General features: G+C 34.6%; 1 protein-coding gene across 1 annotated transcript in view; it reads left to right on the forward strand.

Moving 5' to 3' along the window:
* Positions 1-17,992, forward strand: part of TMEM67 (transmembrane protein 67) — a 52,172-nt gene that overhangs the window by 14,834 nt on the left and 19,346 nt on the right. Inside the window, exons 4-12 of the mRNA XM_006906811.3 lie at positions 2,632-2,731; positions 4,195-4,264; positions 4,369-4,440; positions 11,913-11,975; positions 14,099-14,253; positions 14,371-14,479; positions 15,493-15,579; positions 15,899-15,964; positions 17,655-17,811. Coding sequence (XP_006906873.1) covers positions 2,632-2,731; positions 4,195-4,264; positions 4,369-4,440; positions 11,913-11,975; positions 14,099-14,253; positions 14,371-14,479; positions 15,493-15,579; positions 15,899-15,964; positions 17,655-17,811 — 879 coding nt within the window. The remainder of the gene's footprint in view (positions 1-2,631; positions 2,732-4,194; positions 4,265-4,368; positions 4,441-11,912; positions 11,976-14,098; positions 14,254-14,370; positions 14,480-15,492; positions 15,580-15,898; positions 15,965-17,654; positions 17,812-17,992) is intronic.

Genomic DNA, 17,992 nt, shown 5'->3' on the forward strand with positions numbered 1-17,992 from the left:
AGTGGGGACAGAGAAAAAAGAGAAGTCAGACAGGGTGCAGGAGGGAGAACAGATCTCACAACTGTCTCTCCGAGTTTATTTCTTATGCTTCTCTTTATACATAATCTGTTTCTTGGTGTATCCCAAGATGACATAATTAAAGTAACATCCTGAAGATCGAGGTACAATCGACACTTCCTTTGACACTCCCTTCGACACTCCCTTCGACACTCCCTTTGTCTATACTTAATCTTCTTCTTCCTGGAATTCCACAGAACCAGCCTTTTCCCTTTTTTTATGCAAGCAGGCCTCCCGAGATAATCCATGCACTCTTTTGAATTTGGGGAGCTTTAGCTCCCTACACATAAGTATTTCGGAATGTTTATAGGCAGTGTATTTTAAGGTAGTTCCATAAGAGTACATATAGATCTATCACCTAAAAATACATATATTTGTATTTTTTACCTTCCACTTAAAAATTTTACTTTTTAAAATTAAGGCAATGCATGCTATGATTAGAAATGTGAATAGTATCGAAGAATACAAAATCAAAGCTAAGGATTCTTTCTCTCCTCACGCTCATTCCTAGTCCTCAACTGTAACCACTGTTGTTTCTTTTATATTTTTCCAGGAATACTTTATGTATTTATATGTTTCTATACATCCTTGAAAATATTCATAGAAGTGTCATCATACTTATTCGTTTGTTCATAAATATTTGTTGATAAAAAGCTGAAATAAATTTTAAAACTTCATTCAACCACAGGGCTTTTTAGCTAAAGGGCAGTAGCTAGCCCCAGTTCAGCTCTGGCAGATTGTCATCATGTAAGAACATAAATACAATGAAACCAGATTTTCCTTTTTTTAAGAGATGCCAGAAGTGCAAAATTTTTATATGAAACCTCCCAATTTTAAATCTTTCTAATAACAGTTTATTGAACTTCACCTGTTAGGTGCTGGGATACAATAGTGAATCAAACTTGTATTCTAGTGTCAAGAGAAAGAGAATAAACAAGTGAATAGATATATATTAGGTGATCATAAGTGCTGTGAAGATAAATAAGGCAGGGTAAGGGAGACAGCAGAATGTTACTTTACATAGATGATCATGGAAGGCCTCTGGGAAGGTGACATCTGAGCAAGGACTTGAAGAAAGTGAGAGACAGAGCCATGTAGATGACTGGGGAACTCATTCTAGGCAAAAGGAATAGCAGGTGAAAAGGCCCTAAGATGAGAGCATACTTGGCATATTCAAAGATCAGGAATACACTAATGTGGCTGAAGCAAAGGAGGAAAGTGGAAGCAGATGGGCCTGAGAAGTTGGAGTGATAGTGTGTAGATCATGTAAGGCCTTTTAAGCTGTAACAGTGACCTTTAAAATTAACCTGTGTGAAATAGAAGACCACTGGATGATTTTCAGAGGAGTGAAATGATCACGTTTAGGTTTTAAAAGACTCATTCTAGCTTCTTCCTGGAGAATAGAACCAGGGTTCCAGTTAGAAAGCTGTCACAAAAGATGATGTAATATTCATAGAAGTGTCATCATACTTATTCATTTGTTCATAAATATTTGTTGATAAAAAGCTGAGTAATAGTTGAGGAAATAGAGAATAATTCAGTTTCAGGATATATTTTGAAAAGAGCTGACAGGATTTGCAGATTTATTTTCTAATTTTAATTTATTTTTATTTATTTGTTTATTTTTAATGAGCATGCGAAGAAAAGACTATAAATATAGGAGGCCTGGATAAATGGTGAAATGGAGTTGCCACATACTGAGACAGGATGACTGTAGAAGGAACAAGTTGTTCAACTTTACTTTTGTTACAATTGTTTTTAACCACTTTGCGAAAGCTTAAAACATTATGGCTAAAATTATGATTGGGACTAATGGTCTTTGAACATTTTTCCCAGTGCCAATTATTACTCCCTCAGTGGCAAGTAATTATTATCATTTTGGGGTGTGTGCGTGTGTCCTAGAATCTTTTCTTTTTCTGTTTTTAATATACAGATATATATTATAGCCACAGGAAATATAAGTGGTATTTTTATATAAATATTTCATACCAAAAATATTGTTCTACAGCATACATTTTTCACTTAACAGTACGATCTGTTAGATCTACCTCATTCCTTTTAATCCACTCCGTAGTATTTCATAGCATGGGTCTACCACCATTTTTTACTTTAAATATTTAGGTCGTTCTAACAAATATTACTTCAGTGAATATTCTTATACACATGTACAAGTGTTTCTGCAGGTTAGGTATCTAAAAATGAAATTGTAGTGTGGTAGGGTATATGAATTTAAAATTTTAATAGATACTACCAAAAGCCCTCTGAACTTAACAGCAGTCTGTGAAAATGCTTCTTTCCCCATACCCAGTGAAACAGGAACATATAGGTAAGAGGTAAGAAAATTTTTGAAGAAAAAATATTAATTTATTATGATTTGGAAAATTAGTTTCTCTATTTTTTATGTGAATTGGGAAGGTTTCACTTTTCTATATTATGGAGATGCTTAATATGCCTTTTATGCAAATAAGGTGTTTTGAGAATTATTAGAATAATTACAAGTGGATTTTACTAAGTATATATAAGTTTATATATTGACTATGAGCTACATCCTAATTTTGTTTCTGAATTGTTTAGTGGAAAGAGATGTTAATGGAACATTGTTGTCTCAAGCAATTTGTAAACTCTGTGACGAAAACGAAAACTCTCTTACAGTATCGAATGCTTTAGGAAACAGGTAAGCAGTGTGCTGGGTCCTAACTTCATTAAAATCATATTATATTTATGTAGAATCATATTATATTTATGTAAAAGTATTTTCCTATATCATTTGCTCCTCACAATAACCCAAGGAAGGGTAGAAGCAGACATAACAGCTAAAGAAGCTGAGGCTCAGAAAATGAGACAGAATAGGGTTCAACTGTTTCAGTCTCTTATCAGTTGTTTGACCTTGAATATCTCAATAATTCAGGCTCCTTGTCTTTTGGATGGGGATATATTACCCATTTCATAGGCTGTTATCACAGCTTAGAAGTAAATACGTTAAGTTCTTAGCATAGTGCTACAGAGTTAGTGCTTAGTAAAAGGTATCTATTTTTGTTTATTATGTCATTTGTACATGATCTGTAATATATACTACATAATAGTGACTTCTATTTGCAGAATACTTACTACGTGTCAGGTATTGTGCTTTATATATTATATTACATAAGAAAACTAATATAATGATAAATATAATAATTCAGGTACCCTGATTTGTAGCCCTGTTCTCTATCACTTTCTGTTCTCCCTTTATGCATGCATGTGTGCACACCACACACACATTCCACCCTCTCTGTAACTCATATATATTATTCCTATTCCAACTTATTCAGTTTTAGAGGCTGCATGATGACTTCCCTCTAAGTACAATTTTCTCTTCAGTTTTCAAATTTAAGATAGAAAATACTTGAGCACCTTCTCCTGAGGATACTTAGTGTTGGGTCATCTTTTCTCTCCAGCTGACCTTGGTTGTAGCACCCAAATATGGACTACTGGGCTGATCCCCAGGTCTTCCCCTACAATACTTACCTAAGCTTAGTTCAAGTTCTGTGCCATGCCCCAGCCCCTCCTCCTACATTCTCATTGGTGTCCCTACTAGTTCTGTGCCCACCCTCCCTCTATATTATTCATTAATGAAAAAATATAAAATATTTTCTTAAAATAAACCAAGATGATGAATAGACTTTAAAAGTGTTGGTTGTAGGTTTGATGAGAATTAGAAACTTGTGGGGTGTTTTTTTTTTTTTTTAGCATGTCTTACCTTTTTGTTTTGTGGCAGATAAAATAAGGAAAACATATTTGTTATAACTACTTACAAAAATGGATTGGGTTTCATTTATATGAGTTTGTTGGGCTCTTTTGTTAATTGAGTGACTTTACCGTCTTTGCTGTTCAGTACTGTTTATTCTTTACATTCTATCTGGTTTCAAAAGAATGCTCTCCTATTATTATTTTATTGACTTATTCATTGCCTTGTAATAATGAGTGGTATAAAACTATTCAAATCAGTGTTAATATTTTTAATTTGTTTACTTTATTACAAGTAATGTTTAACTGACTGAATCTATTCTAATCTAGTGTTTAAGAGTATAAGTTTTCAATTAAATTAGGTTTAGTATAATTAATTAACATTTAAAAATTATTTTGTTATATTGACAGGTGTATCCGATGCGAGTCAACATTCATTAATACCAGCAGATCCTGTGCATGTTCAGAACCTAACATTTTAGTAAGGCTAATAAAATCGATAAAGTATATATTTTTAAATTAAATTGCTTTTACTGTTCCATAACCAGTTCATTTGTTTGTTTGTTTATGTATTTCTGTATTAAGGCAGGGGGATTATGTTTCAGCAACACTAGGAATTTTCCTCGTATGATTTCAACTGCACGTTATGGAGAGCTTGTGAGTATGTTTAAATTTTTTGTTTCATTGTTAAGGACCTTTCTGTATTTTTTGGTAGTTAATCTGGGACTAAAGTGAGAAATGTGCAAATTACTTCAAAATAGAAATTATCAGTCAAAAAAACATTAGACTAACAACATGGCATTATAATTTATAAATTTAGTTATTGTTTTCTCTATCTTAACTCATTCCTTTTTCAGCGAATCTCAGAATGTCTAAGCTGGAAAGGTCCTTCATCAATCTATAAAGAATGCAGTATGATATAGTTAAGAGACCAGAGACTCTGGATTTCAACCCTGGATTTACTAGTCATTAGCTTTGTATCTTGGGACTTAGTTACCATTTTTAAAACTTCAGTTTTATTGTCTATAAGTTGGACGTAATAAAAATACCTATCTCATAGTGCCTAGACATGGTAGTCACTTGAGAAATGAGGATTATTCGTATCCAGCCAGGTTCCTTATTTATAGATGAGAGCATGTTGGCATAAAGTTAGAGCTTTTGTAACAGATGCTGGTGATGACAATGTTGGGTGTAAAATGGGAATAAGTGGGTAAATTAGAACTGAAGAGGTCACGAATCCAAGAGAATAGGAGTTAGGTGACTGAGAGTTAGTTGATAAACACAAAAGATACTCAGAATGCCAGCAGAGCTTGGGGCAGACAGGCTAGAATCTGGTTGCTAAAATCATCATTGAATGAGTGAGAGCTATTAGGGCTGTGAGGATAGCCATGATGAGGGTGGAATCTGGGATCTTGATAAACAAAGCAAATATTTCTCTCTAGTATAATCTTGTAGGATGACAGATGAATACCAAGTATTTACAAAACAACGAAATAAATGCTAAAATAGGGCTATACATAGGGAGCTTGAGATCATAAAAATTGGTTGTTTGTAACAAGATGCATGCCTTCTGGGGCATTCTTCTTTGGTCTTGGATTATAGTGAACTTCTGTATACCATTATCAAATTTGTAGGCATTTAATATTCATTTTTTTGTTTTCAAAATAAGTTGAAATAATTTGCTGAAAGTCCCAACAATGTCTCTTTTTCATAGTTGGCCTCAGATCACCAATCATTTAGGTCATATACGTTTCAGTTTCCTCCAGTCTGGAACACGTCTTCAGTGTTTCCCTATCTTTCATGAACTTGACAGTTTTGAAGATTATAGGCCTTACAATCTATAAGGTGATCCTTGACTGCATTCTATCTCATCTTCCTTCATAATTAGGACATGCTTGGCAGAAAACCACACACACACACACAAAAATGTAGTGCTATTCTCAGTGCATTGCATCACATCAGGGGGCACATGATGTCCATGATGTCTACTTGCCCCACCAATACTGATGTTAACCTGCCATAAAATCATCATTTTCCCTTCACAATTAGTATTTTTGAGGAGAAATTTTAAGATTACACTTCCTTTTATTCACTAAACCTTAACTTAGTAGTTTTAGTCTCCATTGATGACACCTTTAACCACTACTATGATGGTTGCAAAATCTTTTCGTCATTTCTCCCACATTTATTAAAACATTCTCCTGTAAGGATTTTCCCTTCTTCCCATTTATACATTTATTTATTAATGGCAGTATGGATTCGTGAATTCTAGTTTTATTCAATTGGTTTTAATCCAATACATGTATTTGTTTTGGTGCTCAAATTGTCCTAGATTTGGCCAGTTGAAGCTCTTTTCCACATGTCCTCATCATTCTTCGGTCATTTCCATACTTCTGACACAACAAGATTTCCAGGTTTTCTTGCACTTTTTCTGCCTCAACCCTGGAATCAGCCATTTCTCTTAGCAGCTCTTAAGGATGATATTTAGAAACCAAGATTACCACACTTAGTCTGCCTTCTTAGCAGACATAGCTAGAAAATATATATACATTTACATATATACATAAACACATCTATCTTGTTTATATATTACAATAAATGAGCTCATATGGATGCTTTCAATTCCAAAGAGATATTTCAGAGTTCGTTTTAGCCTTTCCTTTTGACAGTAGTGAGACTTTTTTTTTTTTTTTTTGGTGTGCTGCCCAGGAAAGTAATGAGACTTTCGATAGTATCTTCTCCAGTAGTGAGAAATCTGGGTCCATCCTCAATTTACCCATTTGCTCAATATAACTCGGCTCTCTTCCACACCACCTCCATGTGCTCCCTCCCTACAGCACCACTGTGCATTAGATCCACGTCAGCTTTCTCTGCTAGGAAGGGAAGGTGGGCAGGAAAGGGCTATTCCAGTCTTAAAGTTCATCTAATTCAGTTAATGTACTTCATTTAAACCTACCAGTCTTGAACACTGGTGCTTTTCTAAGGACAAGTTTGGAATCCCTAACTTTAAGTCATTTTTTAATTTGGCTTATTTTTGTCTGGGAAGCTCTTTAAAATATTTTTCGTCTTTATTGAAATATAATAGACAATTAGTTTCTTGTATTTTCATTGTACAAGTCAATGAATTTTTTTCCACTTATAGTTGGCATACAATAATGTACCAGTTTCAGTTGTATAGCATAGTGATCAGAGATCCATGTAACTCACAAAGTGATCACCCCACTAAATCTGGTACCCCTTTTTCCCCTTATGTATTTATTACATTATTAACCATCTTCCCCATGCTACACTATACAGCTCCATGCCTATTCTGCAACTATCTATTTGTACCTCTTAATCCCTTTGCCTTTTTTTGTCCCCCCCAACCTCCTCTCCCATCTAGTATCCCTCAAAATATTCTCTGTATCTGTGAGTTTATTTCCACTTTTTTTGTTGTTGATTTTGTTCTTTAGATTACACACGTATGTGAAATCATGCGATATTTGTCTTTATCTGACCCATTTCATTCAGCGCAATGCCCTCTAGGTCTTTTTCCACCCCCTTCCTTTTAGTCTGTGTGTGTTTTGTAATCTGAAGTGAGTCTCTTGTGGGCAGCATATATAGGGGTCTTGTTTCCATTCAGCCATTCTTTGTTTTGGTTGGAGCACTTAATCTTTTCCATTTGAGGTACTTGTTGATAGGAATGTAGTTATTACCATTCTTTATTCCTGTTTTCGATACATGTTTTTTCTTCTTAAGGAAGTCTCTCCACCATTTCCTGTAATACTGGCTTGGGATTCCTAAATTTCTTTTGCTTTTTTTGTCTGGAAGCTCTTTATCTGTCCTTCAACTCTAAATGAGAGCTTTGCTGGATAAAGTATTCTTGGTTGTAGGTCTGGGTTTTCATCACGTCTAATATTTTGTGCCAAGCCCTTCTGTCCTGCATAGTTTCTTTTGAGAAATCAGCTGCCAATCTTATGGGTGCTCCCTTGTAGGTAACTAACTGCTTTTCTCTTGCTGCTTTTAAGATTTCTCTCTTTGTATTTAGCTTTTGGTGTTTTCATTATGATGTGTCTTGATGTGGGGCCTCTTTGGGTTCCTGGTTTTTGGGACTCGCTGAGCTTCCTGGGGTTTTATGTCTATTTCCTTCACCAGGTTAGGGAAGTTTTCTATCATAATTTCTTCAAATAGCTCTTCAATGTCTTGTTTTCCTTCAGGTACCCCTACTTCATGGATATTTTTACCTTTAATTATGTCCCATAGGCTCCTTAAATTATTATTATAGTCTTGGCTTCTTTTTCTTGCCATTGTGATTGAGTGTCCTTGCCTTCTCCATCCTCTACATCAGTGGTTCAATCCTCTTCTTTATCCACTCTGTTGCTTCCATCTAATATACTCTTCATCTCGGATAATGTGTTCTTCATCTGACTGGTTCCCTTTTATAATTTCCATTTCCATTTTTATGTGTTTTATCTCTTTGTCGGAGTTCTCACTGAATTCATCTATCCTTCCCCTAAGTTCATTGAGCATCTTTAGAACCAGTGTTTTGAACTCTGTATCTGTTAGATTGCTTGATTCCATTATTTCTGGATCTCTGTTCTCTTCTCTCATTGGGTTTCTGCTTCTTTGTCTTCCCATTTTGGCTGCCTTTCTATGTCTATTTGTATGTATTAAGTAAAGCTCCTAAGTCTCCCGGTCTTATTAGTGTGGCTTTGTGAGGTAGGTGTCCAGTAGCACAGCCTAAGAGGGTTCAGCTGCAGGCCAAGTTTAGCCCCAACCTGTGCCCTTCTGGGGCCACCTGTTAAGATTCAGCAAGCAATCCACAGATTTTGTGCTTATAGTTGCCTCAAAAGGCCACATCAGAAACCAAGGCCAGCTGCCCCCAGCATGAGTCTAGGTGCAGCTCATCAAGGAGCACCTGATTCACTGAGGACACACCTGTATGTGGCTTGGGTGGGGCCACGAGTTGGAGGAAGCAGAGTTTCAGGGAATCCTCTGGGCAGAGCGACCTGTTATCCAGTTTGATGACGTCTCAGCTATGGCAGCACTGAGTCCACACACTGGGAAAGGGGAGGGCTCAACAGAGGAACAATGGATACTGCCAGCACTTTTCTATAGACTGAGTCTCGCCTCAACCCTCACTCATACAACTCAGTGTTCCCCTGTAAGTCTCTGATGCCCCCTGTGCAGCCGAACCGGCACTGGTGCTGGGAGTGAGCAGGTCTGTCACCGCGAAAGTCTGCTCATGGACATGGTCCCTTTAAGAGGCATCTGCAGCTGCTGGCTGTAAGTTATTTTATAACTGGTGTTCAGACTGGTTCTATATAGCCAGTGTATGAAACATGTCAAGAAAATGTAGTTTAGATGGTGTGACTATCTTGGCTCAGTTCTCAACTTGGCACGTATAAAAACTCAGTTTTATCAGTGCAGTTGGATGTCAGTCAGGTTCTAAGGGACCAGTTCAAAGTAATTAAACGCTCAAGAGATTAGAATGATAAACCAATATACATGTTTACTGGTTTATGTTGAAACCGTAATTTCCAGCTCGACTAAAATACTTCTATTGACTTGATAATATACACTTTCTAGTTGGAAAGTGTACTTAGAACATTACAGGGAAGATGCATGCTTCTTTGGGTAATACAGAATTGAAATGTAATTAATTAGTTTTGTATAATTTTATAAGCAAAGCATCAGGTCTTCCTCTAGAAATACTTTACTGCCAATCAGTAAAGAATTTCCATATAGATGGGTCATTATCTTCCCATTCTCTTTCCCCAGAGATATTAATAGTGATCTCACATATTGGTTTTTGTTTTTCCCAAAACTTTTATTTTGAAAAATTTCAAAATTGCAGGAAAATTGAAAAAATAAGACAATTATTATATATATGTCTTTTACCTAGGTTAACCAATTTTTAATGTTTTGCCACATTAGCTTTATATCTGTTATGTAAATGCAGGCACACACACGCACTCATGCACATATTTTTTTCTGAGCCACTTAAAAATAAATTGTAGATGTATGGCATTTTACTCCTAAATACTTTATTATGTAGCTTCTAAGGAAAAGGGCATTTTTCTGGCATCACACCTGAGAAATTTAAAATTAATATTATAGAATTACCTTATATACTAGCCATATTGAAATTTTCCCACTTGTTTCAATAATGTACTTAATGTACTTTTGAGGGGGGCAGGGTCCAGGATACAATAAAAAAAAAATACAATCAAGGATCTCACATTATAGTGAGTCTTTTTAGTCTTTTTTAATTTAGAACAGAGCCCCTGCTCTGTTTTGCTTTTATGTTTCTTTCTTTCTTTCTTTCTTTTTTTTTTTACTTTTTTTGCTTTAATGACATCAGTTCTTGCATAAAGCCAGCTTCCATGTAAAGTGTCCCACAATCTGGATTTTTCTTATTGTTTTCTCATGATTAGATTTAGTGAAATATCTTTAAGCAAGAATATGATATAAATGTGTGTATAGCCCATTACATCAAAACAAGGAGCACATAATGTCAGATTGTCCAATTATTGATGATGCTAAATTTGATTGCGTGGTTGTAGTAGCGTTTGCCACTTCTCTCTATTGTAAAGGTACTGTGATTAATAAGTTAATCTGAGATTTTACTTTGAGACTATGTAAATATCCATTTTAGCAGCCATTGATAAACTTTGTCTGAATCAATTATTAAATTGGTTATTTCAAAATGATTTCACAATTTTATTTTCTTTGTGTATATTAGTTAGCAATCTCTTGTAAAGAGCACTTTCTTTCTGTGCCTTTTTTTTTTTTTTTTTTGCTCTACTGTGAACTCATGGACTTTTTGTTTATTGTGTTTTATGATCTGTTACAGTTATTTTTCTTTTCAAAGCTCAAATTATCCCAAATTTGTACTTTCCTTTGAGATAGCTCTTGTGTTATTTTGACATGTCTCCATCAGTCTTTAGGCATTACCTTGGTTTCTCTATAACATGTTTCATACTCAACCAATATAATTATGATTTTAAATAGTCACATAATACTGTAGTTTATGCCACAAATATTACCTCCATTGAATATCTAGGTTTTCTGTTTTTAATAATATTGCTGTCATCCATTTTATTCATATAGATATGTTTTTCCTTTTGGAAAGATTATTGCCTTAAGATAAACTTCCTCAGCATTTCTACATTCCTGGGTTAAAGAGTATAGATTTTGTTTTATGAAAGGATTATGCAACTTTAATACTATAACTGGCACTATCTATGGCTTCATTTTATATGCATTTGCCAGTACTGTTGTCATTGCTTTCCATTTTTACTAGTTTTTTTATGTGGTTCAACTTTCTATGCATGTTTTTTCTTACAAAATGAGAGCTTTTGCTTATTGAAGAGGTGGAAACAGTGACTCATAATTTTATTTTAACTTTTTTTGATAGCCGTGGTACCATGTTTCATATGAGTTGGTTTTATCTCCTCTGTCCATGTCCAGAGAACTTATTCTGAGTGGTGCTTCTCAGTGTCTTTTAGCAATATATGCAGATAAGATTTAAAGCAGTGCTTAGAGAGGCTTGTATTTGAAGCTTTCAGGGCACATGTATGCTTTGGTCTCATCCTGGAGATTCTGATTCATTTGGTTTGGAAGGAAGCCATGCATTTTCTGTTTTTAGGAAATTCCACAGATGATTCTGCTGCCTACCATTTTGGAATTTTAAATATTAGTTACTCAACATATCAGTCACCTGTTGCTTAGAAATCATTCACAAACATTTCTTTTTTTATTACTTTCTAACTTAATATAGTATATTAATCCTAAATCAGCAGATGTTAAGCATTCAGTACTAAGTCAGTATCTAGGTTTTCTATTTTGTGACACTTTGTTTTTTGTAGTAGTGAAGTGGACATAATAGTTTTTTAGATTATAGAAACACGTTTCCCTGTATCTTCTGCCTAAGTGACATGATTTTGTAATGCAGTCCTATTTGTATAATTGACATTGGTTTGCATTATTTCTTATATTCCCATTAGAATCTACTTTTCTAATAATGTTGAGAAAGTAATGTTCATCTTTTAACATTCAACAATATGTGTATTAATATCTTCCTAACAGTGTAAGATTAAGGAATATTCATTTGAACTCAAAAGTAAAATTCAGCTTTTTGCTTGCAGGGCATGTCTTTCACTTCAGAATGGTTTGCAAAGTATTTGCAATCAGCAGCAGCTGCTTGTTGGGTAAGGTTAGATTTTTTTTTATTAGTTTCAAGTTACAGTACATCGTAAGTTTGGATTTTTAAAAAGTAATTTTATATCATTTTGAAGAATCGTACTATTTTTTCCTCAGATAATAAAATATTTCTCTCTATTTATATATATCTCCTTGGTCATATACTATGAGAAGAATAAACCCTTTCTAGTAGATTAAAAGAGAATAAAAGAAATAAAGAAATAAAAGAATAAAAGAAATAAAATGTTACTTATTTCATACTTTGTTGTATGTTGTATACAAATTTAATATCTGTACGCTTATTCAGCTGGAATTTAGTGTTAGGGGAAACTGATTCATACTGTCATTTAGTAAATGTTTATTGATGACCTACTCTGTGCCAGGCCCTATTCTTAAGTTAGGTTATGTATTTCAGAAAAAGATAGAAAAAAAATCTCTTGTGGAATTATTGTCTAAGTATAATTGTCATGTCAGATGATGCTAAGTGCTATGAAGGCAAATAAATCAGGATAACGTAGAGAATGGAAGGAGGTGCTATTTTATTTTGGGTGGTAGGACAGGCATCTCTAAGAGGATGATATTTGAGTAGAGACCTGAAGGAAGTGAGAGTGCACCATGTAAAGGGAAGAATGTTCTAAGCAGAAATCATAACAAGTACAGAGGTTCCAAAGCAGGAGTTATCTGGTTTTTTCATACTTAAACTGGAAATAGGCTGGGGTGGCTGGAGTACAGTGAGCAGGGAAAGTGGAAAAATGAGTTCAGGGATGAAGGGAGTGTCTGTGGCAAGGACCTGGAGCTTACTTTAAGGGAAGTAGAAAGATTTTATGCTAAGGAAGACATGATCGAACTTCAGTTTTTCAAATGATCACTCTAGCACAGAGAGTAGATTATGTTGGAGCAAGGACAGAAGCAGGGAGACTATTTAGGAGAGTATTAGAGTAATGCAAGTAAGGGATGGTGGACCCAAGGACAAGGGTGGTACTACTGTAGGAATGAGACACACTTTTGGATATGCTTCTGGATATATTTTGAAGATTGAGCCAACATGATTTACTGAAGAGTTTGATATAAGAAGGGAGAAAAAGAAGATCACTCCAATATTTTGACATGAATAACTGTAAAACTGGAAATGCCTTTTTCTGATAGGGAGAATCGAGAAAGAAGTTTTAGGGGCAAACTCAGTAAATTATCTTATTATTCATAAAACAAATTACTTAAACAAAATATATTAGATTTATATATATAAGATCTAATATGCATTTTTTCAAATATAATTATTCTACTTAATAGCTTTTAGTTAGTTCTTTCAATTGCTTGTCTTTATATTTCAGCCTAAAATATACACATTATTCTTCTGACATATGGCAAGTTCTAATGTACTTAAACTAGAGGAAAGGTATCAAAAGTAAAAAAAAAAAAAAAAAAAAAAAAGGGTTGGAAAAAAAGGAGTAAAATTAAAATCAGGCCTTATTTTTTGTGGTTGCGTTTTTCTTTTTTTATTATTATTATTAGTTTAAAAGACAGTACATCGGTTCGATATTTATATAGTTTATAAAACAATCCCCCTAATTGTTCTTTCTCTCTTCTGGCTCTCTACCTAGCCATTACATTAATGCTAACTGCATTCTCTATGCTGTGCTCCCCATCCCCATGACCATCTATCAACTAGTAATTTGTATTTCTTTAACCCTTAACCCCTTTCTTCTACCTCCCAACCTCCCTCTCCTCTGGCTGTCACCAAATTGTCCTTTATATTTGTGTGTCTGTTTTTGATTAGTTTGGTTTTTTTGTTCCTTAGATTCTGCATATAAATGAAATCGTAAGGTATTTATCTTTCTCTGTTTGACTTATTTCACTCAGCACAATAACTTGTAGGTCCATGTCGTTGCAAATGGTAGGATTTCATTTTTTTAAGGGCTGAGTAATAGTCCATTGTATATATGAACCATAACTTCTTGATCCAATTGTCTGTTGATGGGCATTTAGCTTGCTTCCATACCTAGGCTATTGTAAATTGTGCTGCCATGAACATAGGGTTGCATACATCTTTATGATCAAGCCTTATTTTATATCAACTTTTGCTTAGGGTTTTAAAGTCCATATTATATTTCTTGCCATTGTTCTGTTGTAGGTGTATGCCAATCTAACATCTTGCCAAGCTCTTGGAAATATGTGTGTGATGAACATGAATTCTTATGACTCTACCACTTTTGATGCATGTTGGCTGTTTCAGTTTGTCTTTGAAAATACTGCTGGACTGCGCACTGTTCATTCTGTTCCATTTTGGTAAGGCTATTCTGATTGATGAACTGTCATTTTAACCAAATTCAGTGTAGTTACTTTCACAAATATTAATAATAAATATTGCTTCTCCACTATTAAAATAATTGTAATTGTTTATAGGAGGCAGAATCTTCCTTGGCTGTTCTACGGAGATCAACTAGGATTAGCACCTCAAGTACTCAGTACTACACCTCTTCCTACAAATTTCAGTTTTAAAGGACAAAACCAGGTACAAGTCACTATATTATTAAAGCATAACTACATTTTGATTTATAATTTGAAAAGGTAATAAGAATATTACTAGTTATAACTCTTGCTTCTTTAGGCTATTTTTAAAAATTTAATTACTAAACTAAATCTAAACATCAGCTAATTATAGTAACTAAACAATATAGAGTTTAGCTGTCTTACTTGAGTACATATGTGGATATGTCTGGATTACACGATTATGGCAGTAAGTAGTACTTGTGGGGTTGGGAAGGGTAGGTTTCATCACCAAATGCAAAACAGTCTCTGTCCTTCTATATCTAAATATTTAAGAAGTGCTTCCAAGCACTGATAGGCTCTGTGCCATTTCTCTAGCACTTCACAGGTCCAAATTCTCACCTCCAACTTTTTGACCTTGTAGAATTAAGTAATAGGTTATCTCCTCCTCTACCCCTCACCCCACAATTTAACAAGTTTGAAACACTGCCCCTCAATTCTGAAATAATAGCTTTCATGCAAAAAAAAAAAGTTCTATTTACTTTAGGTGTGTTCGGTCATAGAGATACTTGATTTTGCTTCAAAGTAAAGGTAGTTAAATTTAATATTTGATCTCTGGGGGAAAAAAAGGATCAGTCATCAATGAAAATTTCTTTTTCTTTTTTCCCCCCTCTTTAATTGCCACCCCCCCTCTTCCACCCCTGACCTCTGACCTATGGATATTGCCATTTCCCCTTAGGAACTGGATCTCTGAAGGTGGGGCATCCCCTCCCACACACTCATGGAGTGCACCTTGGGTCTGGTGCACCTGGGGCCTGGCACCTCCGGGGCCTAGTGCATCTAGCACACTCGGGGAACCTGGTGCACCCAGTGTATGGTCCGTGGCTCCACCTGGGGCGCGAACCCAAGACCTTCTGTGTGTAAAGCAGACGTGCTAACCACTACACTATGGAGCCACCCCCTGAAAATTTCTTTATAGAATATTATATTGCTTTTAGAGTATGTGATATTATTTTTTTCTTATTTTTCTTTAACCAGAATACAAAAATGAAATTTGTTGCTGCTTCCTATGATGTAAAGGGAAATTTTCTCAAGTGGCAAACTTTGGAAGGTGGTGTTTTACAGGTGAGAATGATTCAAAGTAAAATTTTACTAATGTGCCTCCTTTTTGCCTGAGAAAAGACCAGGTTATTGTTTGAATGGAGCATCAGTTGTATCTGCAGTTAATTTTTTTCTTGTGCTTTAAATTGGAATTTCTTAAAACCACTTTGAGTTATGACTTTAATTTATAACAAAGATGCTCCCTTAACTTTTCATACCTGTAGTACATGAAATAAATATTATGTAAAGCATGTATTCATGTTGTTGGGGCTTAAGAATGCTTGACTAGAAAAGCAAAGAACATTTATGAGAGATGTTTATCAGTTGTATTCTTTTGCTGTAGCTTTGTCCAGACACAGAGATCAGACTAAATGCTGCATATTCTTTTGGAACAACCTATCAACAAAATGTAAGTTTGAACTGTATTAGTCTGTTTTTTAGCTTCTTTTTCACCTCAGCATAATTGGAATAATCTTTGAATTTTTGAAATTGGAAATGTTTTTAATAGTAATGAATAATTTCACTGATTAATATAATTTTATTATCTGGGTACAGAAAATCTTAACCACCATAAGAGTACCTTGTTCCCTACAGTGTCTTATACATCATATGATGTTAAATTTTCATAATTGTTGATTCACTTCTAGGCATATAGTTCTTAAAAGTAATGTCTACTTCAGAACATTTTAGACTAAAGTAAAAATATTATTTTTAGTAACTGATAAAAATGTTACTCCTCCTTCCTCTACTCCCTAGTAACAATAAAATGCTTCCTTTTCTCTCGCTCCATTCTTCCCTCTCACCTTCCCTCCCTGACTGTCCTTCCTTTGGTAACCCATTTTGAAATTACTATATGGTACAAAGGAATATTATGGACCATTAAACATTTGAAAGACATTCACTAGTCTACAAAAATACTTCTTGATTAAATGCATATACACACACCATAGAACAAAACTGTGATTCCAGTTTTGTTAAAAGCACAATGAAAAACACCATCATGGGAAACACTGGAAGAAAATAAACATTTTTAACAGTGGTTATGTCTGAATGGTGATTTTTTTTTCATATTTTACAGATTTTCTCTCATGAGCATGAATTTATTTTTTTAATTAGAAATGACATATTATTTCCAAAAAAAAAAAAAAAGATGTGTGTCTACCATGGTCAGAAGAATCAACACTTGTTAAATGCTTATTGCTATGCACTCAGCATTTTGTCAATGCTATCTGATCTTTGAACTACTTATGTGAGATACATATTATCTGTGCTTCACAGATGAGGAAATGGTGCTCAGTGAGATTAGGTAATTTACTCAAGGTTTTGCATCAAGTAAATTGTGTAGCCAGGGTTCTGTTAAGTTTAAAAACTGTGAGTTTTCCCTCTGACTTGGTTGCCTCTCACGTAGATCCACAGCCTAATAGAGAAAACAACTATATAGGCAAAGAATTGCAAAGAATGTGATACATGTTGTTATATAAGTATGTACAAAGTACCATACTGGCATAAAGGAGGGGTTATCAGCAATTCCTGGGGAAGGAGAGAAAGGCTTCACAGTGTGAGTGATGCTGGGCTTGTAGAATGAATATGAGTTTGCCAGGAGAGCACAGTGGGAGAGGGAATGTCAGACAGAAACAACATTTGCAATGGCAGAGACATAGAATAGCATAGCATTTTTAGGGACTGCATGTAGATTAGTATGAATGGACCATAGACTGATAAGGAGCAGTGGGAGATAAGCCTGGCTTTGTTAAGGGGGGCCAAATCATAGCAAAGTACATAAGAGAAAGAATTACGACTTTGTCCCATAAAACAGGAGTTTTTAACCCTCTTCACTACTGGACCCTTAATGTTACGAATGAAGGCATGCCCTCTCCAGCTGGGTTTTAGGGCAAGAACCAGGCAGTTCTTTACTTTTAGTTTTCTTGGTCCTCATAAAAAATCATATTTACAGTATTCATGTTTTGGAAGGTACATAGAAATGCATATAAACAAGGTAATTTAAAGATATGTTATTTTATAAAATAAACTTTGAAATATAATAAATATGCTTTCTAATTTTCAGTTGGGGTGCTTTTATATTTAATTTTATTTTCCAGTGTGAGATTTCTATCTCTAATATTTTAACCAACTTTCCTACTCCTATATTTTATGATGTGTACCTTGAATATACTGATGAAAATCAACACCAATATATTTGGGCTGTGCCTGTGTTAAACCTAAATCTTCAACACAATAAAATATTTGTGAACCAAGGTAAGACATCCATACATACCACTCTTTCTCTGAGCTGAACCTAATAAGTCATCCAATCTGATAATTTAATAAACCACAGATTATAAGTTCATAGATTCCTTTTATTATATAGCATGCTAAAAAAGTAAAACAATAAGATTGCTGATATATTTAGAAATTATTATAAAATGTGTCAGGCTTA

Source organism: Pteropus alecto, unplaced genomic scaffold (assembly GCF_000325575.1).
Source record: "Pteropus alecto unplaced genomic scaffold, ASM32557v1 scaffold51, whole genome shotgun sequence".
Classification (NCBI taxonomy): domain Eukaryota; kingdom Metazoa; phylum Chordata; class Mammalia; order Chiroptera; family Pteropodidae; genus Pteropus; species Pteropus alecto.